The following is an 18,432-nucleotide window of genomic DNA, read 5'->3' as shown; positions in this document are numbered from 1 at the left end:
TTGTGCTGACTCATTAAACAAAGGAATAATGATTTGTCATTCTTTTGTCTTTATATAACTGGTGAACATTCTCCAGAAGGGACTAATTTATTGTTTTCCTCTGATCAAAGACATGCTATTAGGCACATTCCATTTCATAAAATCATGTTTCAGGGGAAATTAACTCTCAGCCTTGAGCTATGCTTCCAAATGGCAGTCCACACGGTGAGAGTGAACTAGAATAAAGGAAACCCATTACTGTTTAAGAATTTTTACATTGGATTGGACTTGTGCTTTGGTTGTTACCTTGGGTAGAGTTTTCAATTCCTAAGATGAGTCATTTGAGGGGCTGAATGGGATTGGATAATTTTTATGATCTAGGAGTGATGGGGAAGCTGAGGCCCAAGCCATATGGTTCTGTCATCCAGGGAAAGGGAAAGAAAGAGGCACCAGGGCAAATTAAAATAGGACTTCTGAGAATGAATAACATTGTTTTGTGCTTTTATCCGGCTCAGTCCGGCTTGTGCAATAAAAAATTTTATTTTACTCATCTCTACAACTGAAATAGGCTCAAAGGGTGGTCCCATGACTCAATTTTTTTTTTTTTTAAATGGAGTCTGGACTCATTCATTCTAAAAGAAGAGACTAAAGTTTTGGCTTCTTGCTGTTCTGCATTTTTATAATATGCTCCTACAAAATAAGTTAAGGCTCAGATACACATTTATTAGAATACATCATTTTTGCAAATTTCTTTCTCATCTTAAATAGTGTTACAGTTCATGAGCAAAGATATTTATTGGTTTGTGCACTTTTGAAAAATTAAAGTACCCTTGTAAATATCAATAGGGTTGAGTAGCCTAAGATATTTCTTTTCAATGGAAAATTAGGCAGTTATTAGAAATATAATTTATAAAGTGGTAAAAATGTTGAAAAACACTATGTACTCATAGCGTTATTGTAATCATATAAATGACAATGGATAGAAGTGTTGTTTGTATTGAGGTTTTAGAATTATGTGTAATATTTGAGCTTCTATCTACTTTTCCTTATTTTCCAGATATTTTTTCATTCCTTTTTTTCTCCCTTCCTTTTGGCCCCACTTCCTTTAGTTCGTTCATTCCTTCCTTCCTTCCTCAGCTCAATCCTTCCTTTCCTCATATTTATTGAATGTCTATTCTGTGTTAGGACCTCTTTCAGGATCTGAGAAGCCATCAGCAAGCAGGGAAGACATCAGTTTCAACTCTGCTTTGGCTGCTGGCTGGGGAATGTGCTGGGGAGGAATGAAGTTAGAGGAGGGGCAAGAAGTAGGAGGGGATGGTACTAAATCCAGGTCAAAGATGTGCATGGGCTGTAACAGTTGCTCTGTCCCCCTTTCTTCTCATATAACCTCTTTCTGGATAACTTCATTTTCCTGTTTCACTCAGGTCTTTTCTCAAATGTCAGTTCTTAGAAAGGAGTTCTAGGACCATATTAGTTCTTTTCCTCTCTTATCTTGTCCTGCCCCGATTCCCTTGCCCCACTTTGAAATGGTACTTATCCCTAGTTGGCTGACATCATAGGATGAATTTATATATTATTTGTCTATTTGTTTATTGTTGTCTTTCTTCCCTAGAATGCAAGTTTGAGATGGGGACTTTGTTTTGTTCATTGTCATTTAGAAATGTGTCCTTCTAGGAAATAAGAGAGGTTTAAGAAATATTATCTGAATGATTAAGCAAATGACTTCTAAATTTATATCCTTATCATTGACATCTCTTTTGAGTTCCAGATTTATTTGTATTTCCTATGCAGACTAACCCTTTAAAGTGTATCCTGAATATACTTCAAACTCCAGATGTTCAAAGGTATTTATGATCAGTCACGTTTTCTAGCCAAATCTGCTTCACTTCTTGTGAAAATCTCCCCATTAAGATAATTTCTTTCTCTCAAGGTTTTATCTCTGCACTACACGTTTGCCTGACCCCTGGGAGAGAGCATTAAGGAGAGCGGGTAGACCCTGGGGCTTATCAAAGAATTTTAGGTGTGGAGAATTTGTCCTGGGTGAGTTGTGCTGTGACCCTATAGCGGAGGGGTGAGAGCTCATTCTTTCTACTTGCTGATATTTTAATGCATTTGCATGTATGGTCTTGTCTGACTGAAAAAGTAAATATTTGTCCTTTCGGGTTTTCTGGCCTAACCTTATATTGAATTAGCTATTCTCTAATTGACTGTGCTTACTTGTTTCAAGTAGGGAAAGAGCTGCATGATTTACAGACCTTCCCTTTTAAATATGGTTATAGAAAGGGATGGAATAGCTGCATGGGTACTCTATTATTACTGATAACGAGTTCTGAGTAACATTTCTTTGTGGAAGAGGCAGAGAGGTGATAATTGAAAAGCAGTAATTAATATAATTTTTTGCACCAACGATAAAATTTAATTCTTCTCCGGGTATTTAATCAAGAAGCACCCAAGTTTACTTGTTCAGGACGTAGCCTTTGAATTGTCTTGATAGAGGTTGCCCCATGCCCCGTCTTTTTCCCAATTTGTCTCACCTATACCTATGAGAAATAAGCCCGAGGGAAAGACTGATATTTTCTGAAGCTTCATTCAGCTACATACACTTTCAAATTACAAGGCAACGTTAGGTACTCTTGAGTGACTCCATCAACATTTAAGACTGGATTCTGATTTCGAGGAGCTTGCAGGTTGATGGGAAAACACAGGCTACCAACAGTAAAAGATAATGTTGCCAAAATAAGCTACATCTATTTTAACATGTCACAGGGTATGTTCATGTTCATAATGTTCATGTTCATGTTCATAATCATATATTACTGTCTTATTGGCACTCCTTCCTCTAGCAAACTAAACCACTGATCCTACTTTTGTGCCTTAGAAACAAACGGGAAACCGTGAAAGACACTTGTGTTCTGCAATCACCACGTTTCCCGCTGTGCCTAAGAGGCCACCATAAATCTTACTTGGAGATGCTTCCAGAGATTAAAAGTCTTTAGAGGCGAAGGAGACGTAGGCTCTAGGAATGTCTAGTTCTGCATTTCTCGGTACTGTTGAACTCCACCAGGGAAAATACACGTCTTCCTTCAAAGTGTGTTCTGCATACAGAATTAAGGGTTTCTGGTCCTCCCCGCCGCGGCGCGTTTGCAGGCGCTCGCGGCGCTGGCCGGGCGGTGCCTTTTGGGCGGGGAGGGGCCTTTTAGGCGGGGAGGAGCTTGCAGGCGCACGCCGCTAACGGTCCAGGAGGGCGGGCGCGTGCCCGCGGACGGCGCCTCCAGGAGCCCGGGCGGCCGGGAGCGCGCCGCCGCTGCAAGCCCTCGCCCCGCCCCTGAGGCCCCGGCTTCCTCTAGCCTTTCCAGCTCTGCTCTTGCGGTCGCTCCCGGGGCTGCGGCTGAGCCCGGGCGGGGCGGCGCCCGCCTGCGCCATGAGGATCCCGCGCTCGAGGCCCGTGTCGGGCCTCTCGGTGCGGCGGCGGCGGCCGTGAGTAGGCGCGGCGCGCTCGGGCGGACGCGGGCCCGAGCTCGGCGAGGACGCTCGCGATGGGGGACAGGTAACCCTGCCCGGGCCAGGCTGAGCCCAGGGCCGCGAGGCTCCCCGCCACTGGGACTCCGGGCGGGAGGGTCCCCACGTGGCCCCCACTGAAGGTCCTTTTGCCTTTTGCACAGGTGGCTCCGGGTGACCGTCCTCCCCAGCTGCGTGGGCTGTAGGACCGTGGCCGTTCAGGCGTCCTGGACCGTGCGCGACATCAAGGAGCGCATCTTGGCGGAGACGGGCTTCCCGGTGTCGGAGCAGCGGCTGTGGCTCGGCGGCAGGGAGGTACGGCCCGCCTGGTCCCTCTCCTTAGTAGGACGACGGACCCGCCTCTGTGCTCGGGGTTGTAGCGCATCCACTAACTGTTTATCAGTAGGCTCGAGGGGAGGGAAACTGAACGGATTTTATTCTTAGGTCGTGGAAGGCAGATGCTCAGTTAATGGTTACCCTGGAAATAATGCTTTGTAAATAGCATGCACAAAATCACACGGGTTATTTTCTCATCATTAGTTGTAATTTTAATTGATACACCATTTCAGCATTTGTGTCACCCTGCCCCCTGCCCGCCTTTTTATCTGAATCTTCACTTCCTGAAATTAAGATAGTTTTTCGATGGGCATTATAGGCAGAGGGTTTTAACCATTACGTTTTTCCTAGTTGTGTTGTACGTTTAGCTGGAATAATTTTCACCTTTAATGTCTTAGAGGTTTTCCCTCAGTTTTGAATCATAGAAACTTAGGGCCGAAAGGATCTTCAGACTTTATTATAGAAGCTGTTAGTTTGAGGAGTACATTCTCATTAAAACTTCTGAACTGCAAATGAATGAGATAAAAACTTTGGAAGATAGCAGTATTTCATATTGTTATTTATATCCTTTAAGGTTAGTGAAAAAACTAAATTTTCTCAAAGGAGGAGTTAAATGGAAGCATTTTACTAAAAATTAATTTGTTCTTTGATCCCCCAAATTTCTTCACTTTTTATGTGATAAAAGATCGTTTCCAGGATTTAAAAGAGATAAAAACGTTAACAAATATGTAAGGAACACTGAGCCATACAGAATGACATTTCAAGCATTGGGTTTGTACCCAGTACAAACATTGGTGAAGTACTTGATAACCTATGATTTTTAATTCCTCAGTGTGATCCTGACCTTCTGTGTACCTGTGTCCATGCCATGTCTCCTGACCACTTAGACACAGATTTCCAGTTAAACTGCTCTGATGTTCCTCCACAGCCCAGCCCTCCTCACCAGCTCCTCAAGGTGTTTGGTGGCCTGCAGACAGTGACTTGACAGCTTGGGACAGAATTGAGGAGAAAAGCTTATCATTCTTACCTCTTTTTCTGGGTCCATCTCTGTCTCAGCCTTCCTGTGTGTACTCTTCTGGTTCTGTACACCCTTCTTTGGTTACTCCTCAGGGTCTGCTTTGTCATCTTGTCCCTTACATGTGGTCCTCCCAAGAGGCTCACTTGTGGCTCAGTCTTGTCATTAGAACTGTTTTTGGAGGTGTCTGTACACAATATTGATAATAGATCGTGAATGTGGCTGTGGGGCGTAGAATATTTCAGACTGAGTGGGTGGGTAGGTGGGTGTCTGGTTAGGAAACGTGTGTTGTCCTGAGCTGGGGAGGTTCTAGACTATGACTGACTGTAGAGGTGAAACTGGAAGGAAAGGGTATACAGGAGACTTTGTAAAAGTGTGATTATGGCTGTTTGGTATCGAATGGCTGTGCATGTGTGTGTGCTTCTGTGTATGTGTGCAGTGTAATAAGATAGATGTAGAATAAGACAGAAGGTCTTGCCAAGGATGTTTATAAGCCTTGAGTCAGACCCAGAAATAATGGAATTCTAAATATGTCAGGGTAGGCAGAAACAAAAGCTGTTGAGGAGGACTCCTTGTCACTTACTGGTTTTGGTTGGTACTGGATGTAGTAAGCAGTAGACAGTCCTTTGTCTTTCTGGGTCATCTGCCATCCTCTTTCTCCTTATCTCTCATTTGTTTCCCTGGACTGGAAGTGGAATTTTTAAGTTCTTCACGTTACCTCCTGTCTCATGAAGAGACTGAAGCTACTCATTATAGCTGTGTATCTTCCTGATCCTTTTTCCTCTTGTACCAAATGTGGTCGAGCCTCAAATCAAGAGGTGTGAAGTATCTCTTAATGGATCAAAAATGTCCTTTTTGTCAACCCTTGAATTTTAGAACCTCCTTGTGCCTTGACCACTGAACAAAGGAAGAGGTGTCGGGAGATCCATTTGTAATTAATATTGTATTGTTTGCATAGTAATTTGGAAAGAGTTATTTGGAAAGAGTTACTGTTCCATAGTAAATGAAAATGAGCATCTCTTCTCTGAGGTTTTTGAGGAAGATTGAGGTTGGCATGAACACAGATCCAGATGTACAAATCATTTTACAATCTCTGTGTTTTAAAATACATTTATAAAGACTGAAATGGGCAACTTTTAAGATTTAATTGCCTCTGGAGATAAATAGGACCAGTGTTATTTTGCTCGGTTGGAGTGATTTTGGGTCTAGGAAGGGGAGCAGCCCAAGCAAACTCCCTTAATCTTGGCAGGCTCAGGAGGAGAAAGCTGATAGCACTACTGGGGTCACTTATCTTTGCCACTTGATTTCTTTTTGGGAGAATCACTTCCATGTAGATAGGTCACTGATTACAGTCCACCAAAAGCATTCACAATCAGACGTGCATAGCGGGTTACATATGTTTTTACTAATATGATTCAACTCTGTGTCTTCTTCCTTTTCAAGTGTCCTTTAAGACCTGCAAACTTCTTCCTGCATTAAAAGTTTCCTTCCTGCCTGCCTTTCTTCCTTCAGATGTACCTTGGCTATTACTAAATTGGACCAGTAATCCTGGCTTATGCTTGGCTCTCTTTTAGTAATTAGTTGATTAACTAACAATAGAATGAACCACCAAGATGACGTCATCCAACTGGAGAGTGAGAACACTGTTGACAGTTTATATTTACCTCTGTGCTTCTCCTCCCCAGCCTATGTGCCTGTCTTTTTTCCCTTACCCCTTTGTATTTCTTATTTTGTTGCCTGTTTTTGTAGTTTTTTTAATAGTTTTATCATGAGTGTGTATGTATGTGTTTATATAATGTACACCTATGTACATACATATCTATATATGTGTATATCTGTAACCTAAATAACCTGAGTGATAGACTATTTACTTTTATTGTTTATGAACTTTATAAGAAGCTTGTTATTCCGTATGTAGTAACCCAGAATTAGCTTTTTTTGCTCGATATTATGTTACAAATATTCACCCAGAGTTACGTGCAGTTTAGTTAATCCAGTTTTTTTTGCTATATGATATGCCACTGTATCAATATATAATAGAATTGGGTTGTTGCTAAAATTTTTGTGGTTAACAACACAAAATAACTACTATTCTTATCCATATGTCCTGTGCAGGGAGTTTTTTCTTTACGATTCAGTGGGAATATGTATATGAAAGTGCTTTATGAGCTGGAAACTGTCACAATGTACTCAGATTTGTATTTTAGAAATGGGAACTAGAGTGATGATATGTAGAAAGTAAGGAGACCAGAGTAGAGATTATTATAAAAATCCAGAAATATAAGAAGTCTGAGCGATTGGAAATGGGAAAAGAATAAGTTAGTTCTGAGAGAAATGGGGGATGGACTTACTGGAAACTGGAGGGTAATTGGCTGGACTGGAGGTAATTGGTAAAACATGTGGTTTGCAGAGAGAACTTCTCCCCATGGTTCCCTCTAAAGTGAACAGGTAGAAGGTGCCACTGTTAATTGAAATACAAAGTAAAAGATGAGGGTTAAGGGTTTGAAGGAAATCCAGTGAGGTCACTTTTGACAGGTCGAGTTTTAGGAACCTTGAAGCATATCAGGGTGGGTTGGGTGGTAGATAATTGGAAATACTGAAATTTTGATACGGTAAATGATGTCATTCACACCCTGTTGAGTGTAAGTTACAAAGTTTGATTATTCCGGTGGGCTTTTGAGTAATGTTTTGCAGACCATTGACCTGTAAGATGTCATTCCATAGTAGTACTTGAGTGGACTGCTGGGGAGAAAGTTGATCTGGCTTTGGCTTCTGAGCAGTACACTTTGGAAATGCAAAGAGAATGATTTTGTTTATTTTAATGATCCTGATTCATCATAAAACATTTGAGTTATTTTAAAGCAGATCTTTATTTATAATTATTTAAGGAAAAATCCTTTAGGTTTAAGTTAAAATCCTTTAGGTTAAGAAAAGTCCTTTAAGTTAAATAAAATTGTTGACTAAATTTCTGTTTTTTGAAATATTCATTTCCTCAGAGCAACTTACTTCCTGATAAGAATGGTTCACAAGCATTATTTCTTAAGTGAAAAAAAATCAAGATAGTTTGAATGTACAGTTTTAGGAACAGTACTGCTTTTCATACATTTTCTTTTCTTCTTTTCAGTTACCTGATTGGATCAAGATCGGAGATCTGACTTTCAAAAACTGTCCTCTTTTTGTAAACCTTCAATCAAAAGGCTTGAAAGGGGGAGGTATTACGTTGACTTTACCAGGAGCATATGCCATTTTTAGTTGCATAAAGATTATATTATGGAAGTATATTCCATGGAATGGGATGAGGGGGTATCCAGGTCAGAGGAAAGCAAGGGCAGATGGAGCTGGTGATTTATATGAATGCGTGGGGTATCAGGCCTTGTGGAGCAGAGTCCTACTGGGGCTTGGTCCTGGCGGGCACTCTGCTGAAATGATGTTGATATATTTGTAGTGATGATTTCATTGTTTTAAGCCAGAGTTCTTTTTAAATCATACACAGTTTTTTTTTTTTTTTTTTCTTTTCCTGTGCATCTGGAAGTTAACTTTTCTTTCCCCATCCTCTCTATACTTGCCTGTAACCACCTCTCTGAAGGCAAAGGGGTCAGTCAGTTCTAAGAATCTCTTGGTTAGGAAATGCCTAAGGCTATTTGAATGGACCAGCACTGAGACATTGACTATGTCCATCTCAGAATAATCAGAACATCATTTGAGTTTGAGAATATTAACAATGTCGTAGTAGACATCACTATCTCTGGCTTATTATTTGGTGGCAAAGTACCCACAAAATGATGCCTTTTATTTCATTTGTTTTGGAAACTGGCAACAATTCTTGCCCTCACCCCTCTTGCTTTTTATTTTTTTGAATTAATTATCTTCTGTGATATATAGTCTTTTTTTTTTTTTTTTTTTATTTGACAGATCACAAGTAGGCAGAGAGGCAGGCAGAGAGAGACAGGAGGAGGAGGCAGGCTCCCCGCTGAGCAGAGAGCCCGATGCGGGACTCGATCCCGGGACCCTGAGATCATGACCTGAGCCGAAGGCAGAGGCTTTAACCTCTGAGCCACCCGGCGCCCCTATAGTCTGTTTTTGAACGTTTTTTAAAACCTGAATTTTGTAGTTCAATTAAGTCTTGAGATTCAGTAAATTGAGTCTGTTTTGCTTTCTGCTGAATCTAATTTAGTCAGGTAGATTTTCCTACCTGAGTGCTGGCGTAAAATGTATAAAGTCATAACTTACATAATTTTACTATGTCTTGGAATCAAATAATCCATTGGTAACAGTTATGGGATTTTTCTTTCTAAATCATTTTTTAAATGTGTTCTCTGTTTTAGGTCGATTTGGTCAGACAACACCACCACTTGTTGACTTTCTCAAGGACATTTTAAGAAGGTATCCAGAAGGAGGACAGATTCTTAAGGTAGGGAGTTTGTTGTGTACATGTGTGAATTTACTTGGATAAAAATGAGAGACTGTGGACTCCAAGAAACAAAACTGAGGGTTTTAGAGGGGAAAGGAGTAGGGGATTGGGTTGGCCCAGAGGACACATACTGGGTGGAGCACTGGGTGTTATATGTAAACCATGAATCATGGGGCACTACATCAAAAACTAATGATGTACTGTATGGTGACTAACATAACATAATTAAAAAAATAATAAAAAATTTAAAAAAATGAGATGGAGTAAAATGACTTGGAAATCCTCGTAGCATTTAACTTTTTAAAAAATTTTGTCTAGATCTGAATAGCAGTATTTATTTCCCTCTGTGCCTGCAGTGCATATGCTGGATGGGATGGGTTGAAAATGCGGCCATTGTAAATACATGAGGTTTCAGAGGCAGAGGAACCCACTACGTTGTTGTGTGCTGTGATCAAGCACAGTGTTACTCTAGGAACACTCTTTTTGTTGTTTTATGTCCGTATATAATGTAATCTTGTAAATGTTATGTGAAACATCTTGCAGATGTTTATAAACCAACCGGTTGACTAGAGGAATGAAATAATGCAAAACCCACATTCAGGGGCCGTGAACACATTTGACCCCTGGACTGAGAGGTTTGCCTTTTAGGAGGATTTATTTCATAGTATAATGATTTTAGTTATTTGTTTCTATTTACAGTATATTCTTTTAGTTTGAATATACTCACTGAAAACCAAAAGAACCCAGAAACCTGAACAACCACACACACAAAAAAAAAACAATAGTAGAAGATACAGCAAAAATTAGATTTTGTGTTTAACCTAATCAGGAAACTCCCTAATTAATTGTAAGAAGAGATTAACGGTCAATGCATTTTCTTTTCTTCTCATTAGTTTATTTAGTGTTTATTGCCTTTAACATCTTGGCCCTCATTATATTTTCTAGTTTGGGTGCTAGGTTTTTAGAGAGTAAGGATTAGATGTATTTAGTTGAATTTAGTCATACTCAGGTGCCGGTTAGGGGGATTGCTCCATCATTAGTGATTTTATTTTATTTTTTAATCTTTCACTTTGTTTTTATTATTTATTTATTTATTTATTGGCTTCGGGAGTAGAATTTACTGATTCATCCCTTACATGTAACATCCAGTGCTCATCATAACAAGTGCCCGCACTTCTTAATACCCACCACCTATTTAGCCTGTCCCTCCACCCGCTTCCCTCTATCAGCCTTGTTTGTTCTCTGTCATGAGGGGTCTTTTATGGTTTGTTTCCTTTTTTTCCCTTCTAACACATTCATCTGTTTTATTTCCTAAATTCTACATATGAGTGAAGTCATACAGCATTTGTTTTTCTTTGCCCGACTTCTTTTGCTTAGCATAAAACATTCTAGCTCTGTGCATGTTGTTGCAAATGGCAAGATTTCATTCTTTTTGATGGCTGTGTAATATTCCATTGTATGTATATACCACATCTTCTTTATCCATTCATTAGTCAGTGGACACTCGGACTCTTTCCATAGCTTGGCTATTGTTAATAATGCTGCTATAAACATTGCAGTGCATGTATCCCTTCAAATATGTATTTTTGGATACTTTGGGTAAATACCTAGTAGTGCTATTGCTAGATAGTAGGGTAGCCCTATTTTTAACTTTCTTAAGGAACCCCCATACTGTTTTCCAGACTGGCTGCACCAGTTTGCATTCCCACCAACAGGGTTCCCCTTTCTCATCCTTACCAACATCTGTTGTCTCCTCTGTTGTTAATTTTAGCCATTCTGACTGGTGTGAGATGGTGTATCTTTGTGGTTTTGATTTGTATTTCCGTGATGATGAGTGGTGTGGAGCATGTTTTCCTGTGTCTGTTAGCCATCTGGATGTCTTCTTGGGAAAGTGTCTATTCATGCCTTCTGTGCATTTCTTAAGTGGATTATTTGTTTTTTGGGTGTTGAGTTTGATTAAGTTCTTTATAGATTTTGGATACTAAACCTTTATCGTATGTCATTTGCAAATATTTTCTCCCATTCCATAGGCTGCCTTTTCGTTTTGCTGATTGTTTCCTTTGCTGTTCAGCTTTTTATCTTGGTGAAGTCCCAGTAGTTCATTTTTGCTTTTGTTTCCCTTTCCTTTGGCAACATGTCTAGTAAGAAGTTGCTACCGCTAAGAGTAAAGAGGTTACTGCCTATGTTCTCTGCTAGGGTTCTGATGGTTTCCTGTCTCACTTTCAGGTCTTTCATCCATTTTCAGTTTATTTTTGGGTATGATGTAAAAAAGTGTTCCAGCTTCATTCTTCTGCATGCTCCTGTCCAGTTTTCCCAATACTATTTGTTGAAGTGATTGTCTTTTTTCCATTGGATATTCTTTCCTGTTTTGTCAAAGATTAGTTGGCAATATAGCTGTGGGTCCGTTTCTGTGTTTTCTCTTCTGTTCCATTGATCACTGTGTCTGTTCTTGTGCCAGTACCATGCTCTCTTGATGACTCCAGCTTTGTAATACAGCTTGAAGTTTGGAATTGTGATGCTTCCAGCTTTGGTTTTCTTTTTCCAACATTACTTTGGCTATTAGGGGTCTTGTCTGGTTCCATACAAATTTTGGAATTGTTTATTGTAGCTCTGTGAAAAATGATGATGGTGGGGCGCCTGGGTGGCTCAGTCAGTTGAGCGTCCAACTCTCGATTTCAGCTCAGCACATCTCAGTTTTGTGAGATCAAGCTCAGTGTTGGGCTCTGAGCTCAATGGGGAGTCTGCCAGTGTTTCTCTCCCTCTCCCTACTCATGTGAGCACACACGCTCTCTAAAATAAACAAACCTTAAAAAAAATGCTGGTGATATTTTGTTAGGGGTTGCATTAAATGTGTAGATTGCTTTGGGTGGTATTGACATTTTAACAGTGTTTTTCCAACCCACAAGCATGGAATTTTTTTCCCCACTTTTGTGTGTTCTCATAAGTTTCATTCCTAAGTATTCTGTAGTTTTCAGCATACGGATCTTTTCCCTCTTTGGTTAGATTTACTCTAGGTATCATGGTTTTTGGTGCAATTACATGTATAATTGATTCATTGATTTCTTTTTCTGCTGTTTCATTATTGGTGTCTAGAAATGCAAGCGACTTCTTTACATTGATTTTATAATCTGTGTCTTTGCTGAGTCATGTATTAGTTCTAGCAATTTTTTGGTGAGTCGTTCAGGTTTTCTATATAGTATATCATGCTGACTATAAATAGTGAAAACTTGACTTCTTCCTTGCCAGTTTGGATGCCTTTTATTTCTTTGTGTTGTCTGATTGCTGAGGCTGAAACTTCCAGTACTATATTAAACAGTAATGGTGAGGGGGCCATCCCTGTCTTATTCCTGACCATAGGGGAAAAGCTCTCAGTTTTTCCCCCAAAGAATGATATTAGCTGTGGGTCTTTCATGTATGACCTTTATGATATTGAGGTATATTCCATCTATCCCTACTTTGTTGAGGGTTTTTATCAAGAATGGGTACTATATTTTGTCAAATGCTTTTTCTGCATCAATTGAGAGTACCATATGGTTCTTATCCTTTCTTTTATTAATGTGGTATATTGCGTGGTTTCATTTGCAGATATTGAACCACTCCTGCAGTCCAGGAAGAAATCCCACTTGATTATGATGAATAATTATTTTAAATGTACTGTTGGATCTTATTAGCTAGTATCTTCTTGAGAATTTTTGCATTTATGTTCATCAGGGACATTAACCTGTAATTCTTTTTTTTAATGGGGTCTTTGTCTGATTTTAGTCAAAGTAATGCTGGCCTCAGAGTTTGGAAGTTTTCCTTCCATTTCTGTTTTTTGGAACAGTTTGAAAATAATAGGGGTGCCTGGGTGGCTCAGTGGGTTAAAGCCTCTGCCTTAGGCTCGGGTCCTGGGATTGAGCCCTGTGTCGCGCTCTCTGCTCAGCAGGGAGCCTGCTTCCTTTCCTCTCTCTCTGCCTGCCCCTCTGCCTAATTGTGATCTCTGCCTGTCAAATAAATGAATAAAATCTTAAAAAAAAAAAAAAGAAAATAATAGATGTTAACTCTTCTTTGAATGTCTGATAGAATTCCCCTGGGAAGCCATCTGGCCTTGGACTTTAGTTTGTTGGAAGATTTTTGATTACTGATTCAGTTTCTTTGCTGGACTGTTCAAATTTTCTGTTTCTTACAGTTTAGTTTTGGTAGTTTGTATGTGCCTAAGAATATGTCTATTTCTTCTAGATTGCTGAGTTTGTTGGCATATACTTTTTCGTAATATTTTGATAGTTTGTATTTCTGTGGTGTGGGTTCTGATCTCTCCTCTTTCATTTGTGGTTTTACTTATTTGGGTCCTTTCTTTTCTTTTTGCTAAGTTTGGCTAGGGGTTTATTACTTTTTTTAATTCTTTGAAAGAACCAGCTCTTAGTTTTATTGATCTGTTCTGGTTTTTTGTTTCTTTCTATATCATTTATTTCTGTTTTAGTCTTTATTACTTCCCTTCTTCTGCTGACTTTAGGCTTGCTTTGCAGTTTTTTTCTACCTCCTTAAGGTTTAAGGTTAGGTTGTATGAGACTTTTCGTGCTTTTTGAGGTAGTCCTATATTGCAATTTACTTCCCTTTTAGGATTACCTTTGCTGTATCCCAAAGGTTCTGGACTGTTGTCTCTTTATTTTCATTTGCTTTTGTGTATTTTTTAATTTCTTTTTTAATTTCCTGGTTAACTCACTCATTCTTTAGTGGGATGTTCTTTAATCTCCATGTATTTGTGGTCTTTCCAAATTTTTTCTTATGGTTGACTTCAAGTTTCATAGCATTGTGGTCTGAAAATATGCATGGTATGATCTCAATCTTTTTCTACTGGTTGTGGCCTGATTTGTGACCCAGTATGTAATCTATTCTGGAAAATGTTCCATGTGCACTTGAAGAGAATGTGTGTTCTGCTGCTTTAGGATGAAATGATTTGAATATAGCTGTTAAGTCCAACTGGTCCAGTGTGTCATTCAAAGACATTGTTTCCGTATTGATTTTCTGCTTAGATGATCTGTTTATTGATGTCAGTGGGGTGTTAAAGTCCCCTTACTGTTATTGTATTATTATCAGTGATTTCCTTTATGTTTATTATTAAATGATTTGTATGTTTGGGTGCTCCCCAACTTGAGGGCATAAATATTTAGTTGTTGATCTTCTTGATGCATAGACCCCTTAATTATGATATAATGCCCTTCTTCATTTCTTGTCACAGTCTTTGGCTTAAAATCTCTTTTTTCTGATTTAAGTATGTCTTCTGTGGCTTTCTTTCGGCCGCTGTTAGCAGGACAGATGCTTCTCCACCCCTTCACGTTCAATCTGTAGGTGTTGTTAGGTATAAAAGGAGTCTCTTGTAGTTTTTGCTGTTGGCATTGCCATAGGACCAGTATAAGCTCGCCTTACTTCTTGTCTGTCCTCCCCACTCCCTCCCCTCATTTAGAATGAATAACACAGGATAAATTATTGTGTTTTAAAGACCCATGCATTTAAAATGTAGCCACTTGATTTGGTTTGGTTTAAGTCAGCTTCTCCAGGCAGTTGTCTATTGACTTTTCCTTACTTTACACAAGGTCCAGAATAAACAGGAGATATGTTGAGTTCAAGTTTGATGATTATGGTGTTGGCTGTAAGAGTTGGCCTCTTATTTCAGAGTCTGGCACTTCCTTCAAATGGACCAGAGCCCGGCCTGTTTTTGATAGGCAGGCCGAAGTGATTGGGGTTGTTGAGACTAAGGACTTTTTTGTGGCTACCGATGGCATAAATCTTTCCTTTCTCCGTTGCAGAGGTGTGACCACCCATCCACCAAACAAATAACACTACTGCCTTCTTTGTGAGAAAGGAATGAGTCAGTCCTGACTGTGAAGAAGCTTTCAGCTTCAGTGCAGGGGAGAGACAGGTTCATAACACAACTTCTCAAAAGCATGCAGAGTATTAATAGGTACATACATACATTATTCCTAAGAAAGCACAAGTTTGGTAAAGAGGTGAAAAATGTCTATATTTGGTAACTACTTTGAGAGGAAGTTACCTGTGCCAGAAATAGAACAATCCTTGCAACTTTCAGAAATGAAATAATTTCTTTTGGATGAAGGCTTTGGGTAGTTTGTAAATAAGAGTTTTAAATAGTCTCAGGATTTGTATTGCGGATGAGGAGATAGCATGTTAAACATCCCATTTTAGGTATATGATTGGAGAAGGATTCACAAGCTCTCAACCATATTCTCAGTGCTCATGACAATTACTTGCAGTCATTCCCACCGGATTTAAAGGTGATGGAGTCAATAATGGGTTTCTGTTTCTTAAATGTAATTACTTTTTAAATGTTACAGGTAAATTCAAAGATGGTCAGATTACTGTATTATTAAATATTATTTTTTGGTATATTTCTTGATTAGGAATTAATTCAGAATGCAGAAGATGCGGGGGCCACAGAAGTTAAATTTTTGTACGATGAAACTCAGTATGGAACGGAGACTCTTTGGTCAAAAGAAATGGCACAATATCAGGGTAAGAATCAATAATTAGTTAGGAACAGGTTTGTTTTATGTGTTAACAGGTAATTTTAGTAATTCACAATACTCTGATGAACAGTCTGCCGCAGGTACTGCACTTCTTGGCATACTCAGTCCCACTTTCCCAGATGTTTTTCTCTGCTTTTGATGGAGTCTGCCAAGTCAGTATTTTTAGAGAACAAAGAGTAAAAATCTTAAAATTCAAAGTAACAATGTAAATACATAAGTGTCTTATTCTATTCAGTAAACTTGTGAGTTATATTATTAGCAAGACAGAATGGACACCCTTTCCACATATGTAACAGTTCTCTGGATTTAGAAAGAAGTATTGTTTTTTACTTTTAGGTGTTTAATGTGGTTTGGGAAGAAGGGTTAGAGACAAGGGAATAAGGACAATGAAAGGAAAGTAAGAGAATCATAACCAGTCAACTCCTGATACCTCCATCCTACTTTTTGATATGCTGTGTACAAAAATGTTCATAACTTTTAGTGCACCTTAAAAGTCAATAGGATGGTATGTACAACTATATATGATTATATATAATAGTATGACTAAAAACAATGGAAGGTATTGAAAATAAGAACAATTGACTCAGACTTCCCTGAACAGACTTTTTTCTTTTTTTTTCCCTATATATTTATTTATTTATTTTAATTTTATTTTTAATAAACATATAATATATTTTTATCCCCAGGCGTACAGGTCTGTGAATCGCCAGGTTTACACACTTCACAGCACTCACCATAGCACATACCCTCCCCAATGTCCATAACCCCACCCCCCCAACCCCCCACCCCCATCAACCCTCAGTTTGTTTTGTGAGATTAAGAGTCACTTATGGTTTGTCTCCCTCCCAATCCCATCTTGTTTCATTTACTCCTCTCCTACCCCCTTAACCCCCCATGTTTCATCTCCTCTCCCTCATATCAGGGAGATCATATGATAGTTGTCTTTCTCCGATTGACTTATTTCGCTAAGCATGATACCCTCTAGCCTGAACAGACTTTTAAAGAGGTGTAAGTCATATATTTTTGAAAATATGTTTTACGATTTAGGAGAATAATCAACATTAATTGTTAAATTCTTTAAACAGTATATATTTAACATTTATTAGAGCTGATATATTCGTTTTTTTGGTCAGATTTGTGATAGGCAAGTTGTACTTGTTTGTCTGAAGACAGTGAACGTAACACACCAGCAGGCTGCCATTCTAGCCCTGACCTGTCCTGCCTTGGTGATGGGGCCGGCCATCTCTCTACTGTCATCCAGTTTTATGAGAGGAGTACCAGGTTCTCAGACTCCCTGATTTATCGTGACTGTTGTTGAAAGATAGCAGGTGTGAAGAGGAGGCTCTTGTTCAGGTCCTGGTCCTACATGGGCCCACCACAAATCATGTCTTCACTGGGCACCCGTTTGCCCAATGACCACTCCAGTCCTCATATTTACTCACCATAATGAAACAGATGGCCTGGCCCTGCTTAATTTCAGCCCACTTGCCTATAAATGGTAATAAGGACAAAATCTGCCTCTAAGTTATTTTTTTCTTTAAGGTTTTATTTATTTATTTATTTATTTATTTATTTGAGAGAGAGCATGAGCAAGCACAGAGGGAGAGGGAGAAGCAGACTCCCCACTGAGCAGGGAGCCCAACACGGGGCTCCATTCTAGGACCCTGAGATCTTGACCTGAGCAGAAGGCAGATGCTTAACCAAGTGAGCCTCCCATGCATCCCTGCCTCTAAGTTATTTTGTGGATTAAATGGGTTCATCTGTGTGAAAATTTTATGTCTGGTGTCACACTGATATTATGTGTGTACCGTAGAGCCATAAAGGTGACAGACAGTGTGAGGAGATCCTAGAAGTGTTTTGCTTCAAACTTCTACCTAAGGTCTAGGATTTTTTGCTTCTAGCCTTGAGTTCACCTTGTTTAAAAAAAGTATTTGAAACAAGATTATTTAACTGAATTTATTTGTAAGTACAGTTGACCCTGGAAGAATGAGCCCCGTGCAGTCAAAAATCTGTGCATAACTTCTGACTCTCCCAAAACTTAACTCCTAACAGCTTACTATTGACCAGAAGCATCTTATCCATAACATAGTCAATTAACACATATTTTGTATGCTATATGTATTATATACTGTATGATTCCAAAATAAATAAACTAGAGGGAAAAAAAATGTTAAGAAAATCACAAGAGAAAGAAAATATATTTACAGCGGTTATCAAAGAAAATCATGTGTAATCCGTGCAGTTCAAACCTGTGTTGCTCGAGGGTTGGCTGTATACTTAGAGATAGACTCTTGATTTTCAGATGGGCTGATTTAAAATAAACTTGGACACATAAAAATAGGGAGAAATGATCTTTGGTACCTTTATTTAACAAGTATTTGTTAAGGATCCTGCATGCTCTTGCATATTTGAGAATGTCCTTCTCTTATGTTCAGATGTTGTTGTTGTCTTAGCTGGTATCATCTTCTTGGATATTAGTTTTGTTTTCCTTATTGATAGTTAATTTTGCAAATGTGAACTTTTCAGTCCACCTTGTTTTTGTTCTTTTTTATATAATCAGATGACAGAAGTCTCAATCTGTCAAATCAGATGCATAGACATGAGGAGCTCTCACCCATTTTCATCCCAGTAAGGATTTCAAGAATGTAGTTAATTAAGAGAAACAGTGA

General features: G+C 39.1%; 1 protein-coding gene across 4 annotated transcripts in view; it reads left to right on the top strand.

Annotated features, from left to right (window-relative positions):
- The window catches only part of SACS (sacsin molecular chaperone), an 88,572-nt gene that overhangs the window by 37,540 nt on the left and 32,600 nt on the right, over window positions 1–18,432 (top strand). For 3 of the 4 annotated variants that reach the window (XM_032838261.1, XM_032838258.1, XM_032838259.1), the window contains exons 3-6: window positions 3,642–3,792; window positions 7,953–8,040; window positions 9,154–9,239; window positions 15,638–15,749. In XM_032838261.1, the coding sequence (XP_032694152.1) occupies window positions 3,642–3,792; window positions 7,953–8,040; window positions 9,154–9,239; window positions 15,638–15,749 (437 nt within the window). Of the gene's footprint in view, window positions 1–3,441; window positions 3,527–3,641; window positions 3,793–7,952; window positions 8,041–9,153; window positions 9,240–15,637; window positions 15,750–18,432 lie in introns of those variants that run through there. The other variant, XM_032838260.1, reaches the window with a different exon arrangement.

The sequence above is a fragment of the Lontra canadensis genome, unplaced genomic scaffold, assembly GCF_010015895.1.
Source record: "Lontra canadensis isolate GAN:19392208 unplaced genomic scaffold, GSC_riverotter_1.0 scaffold103, whole genome shotgun sequence".
NCBI classification, from domain to species: domain Eukaryota; kingdom Metazoa; phylum Chordata; class Mammalia; order Carnivora; family Mustelidae; genus Lontra; species Lontra canadensis.
This window is presented reverse-complemented; position numbering and strand designations above follow the sequence as displayed.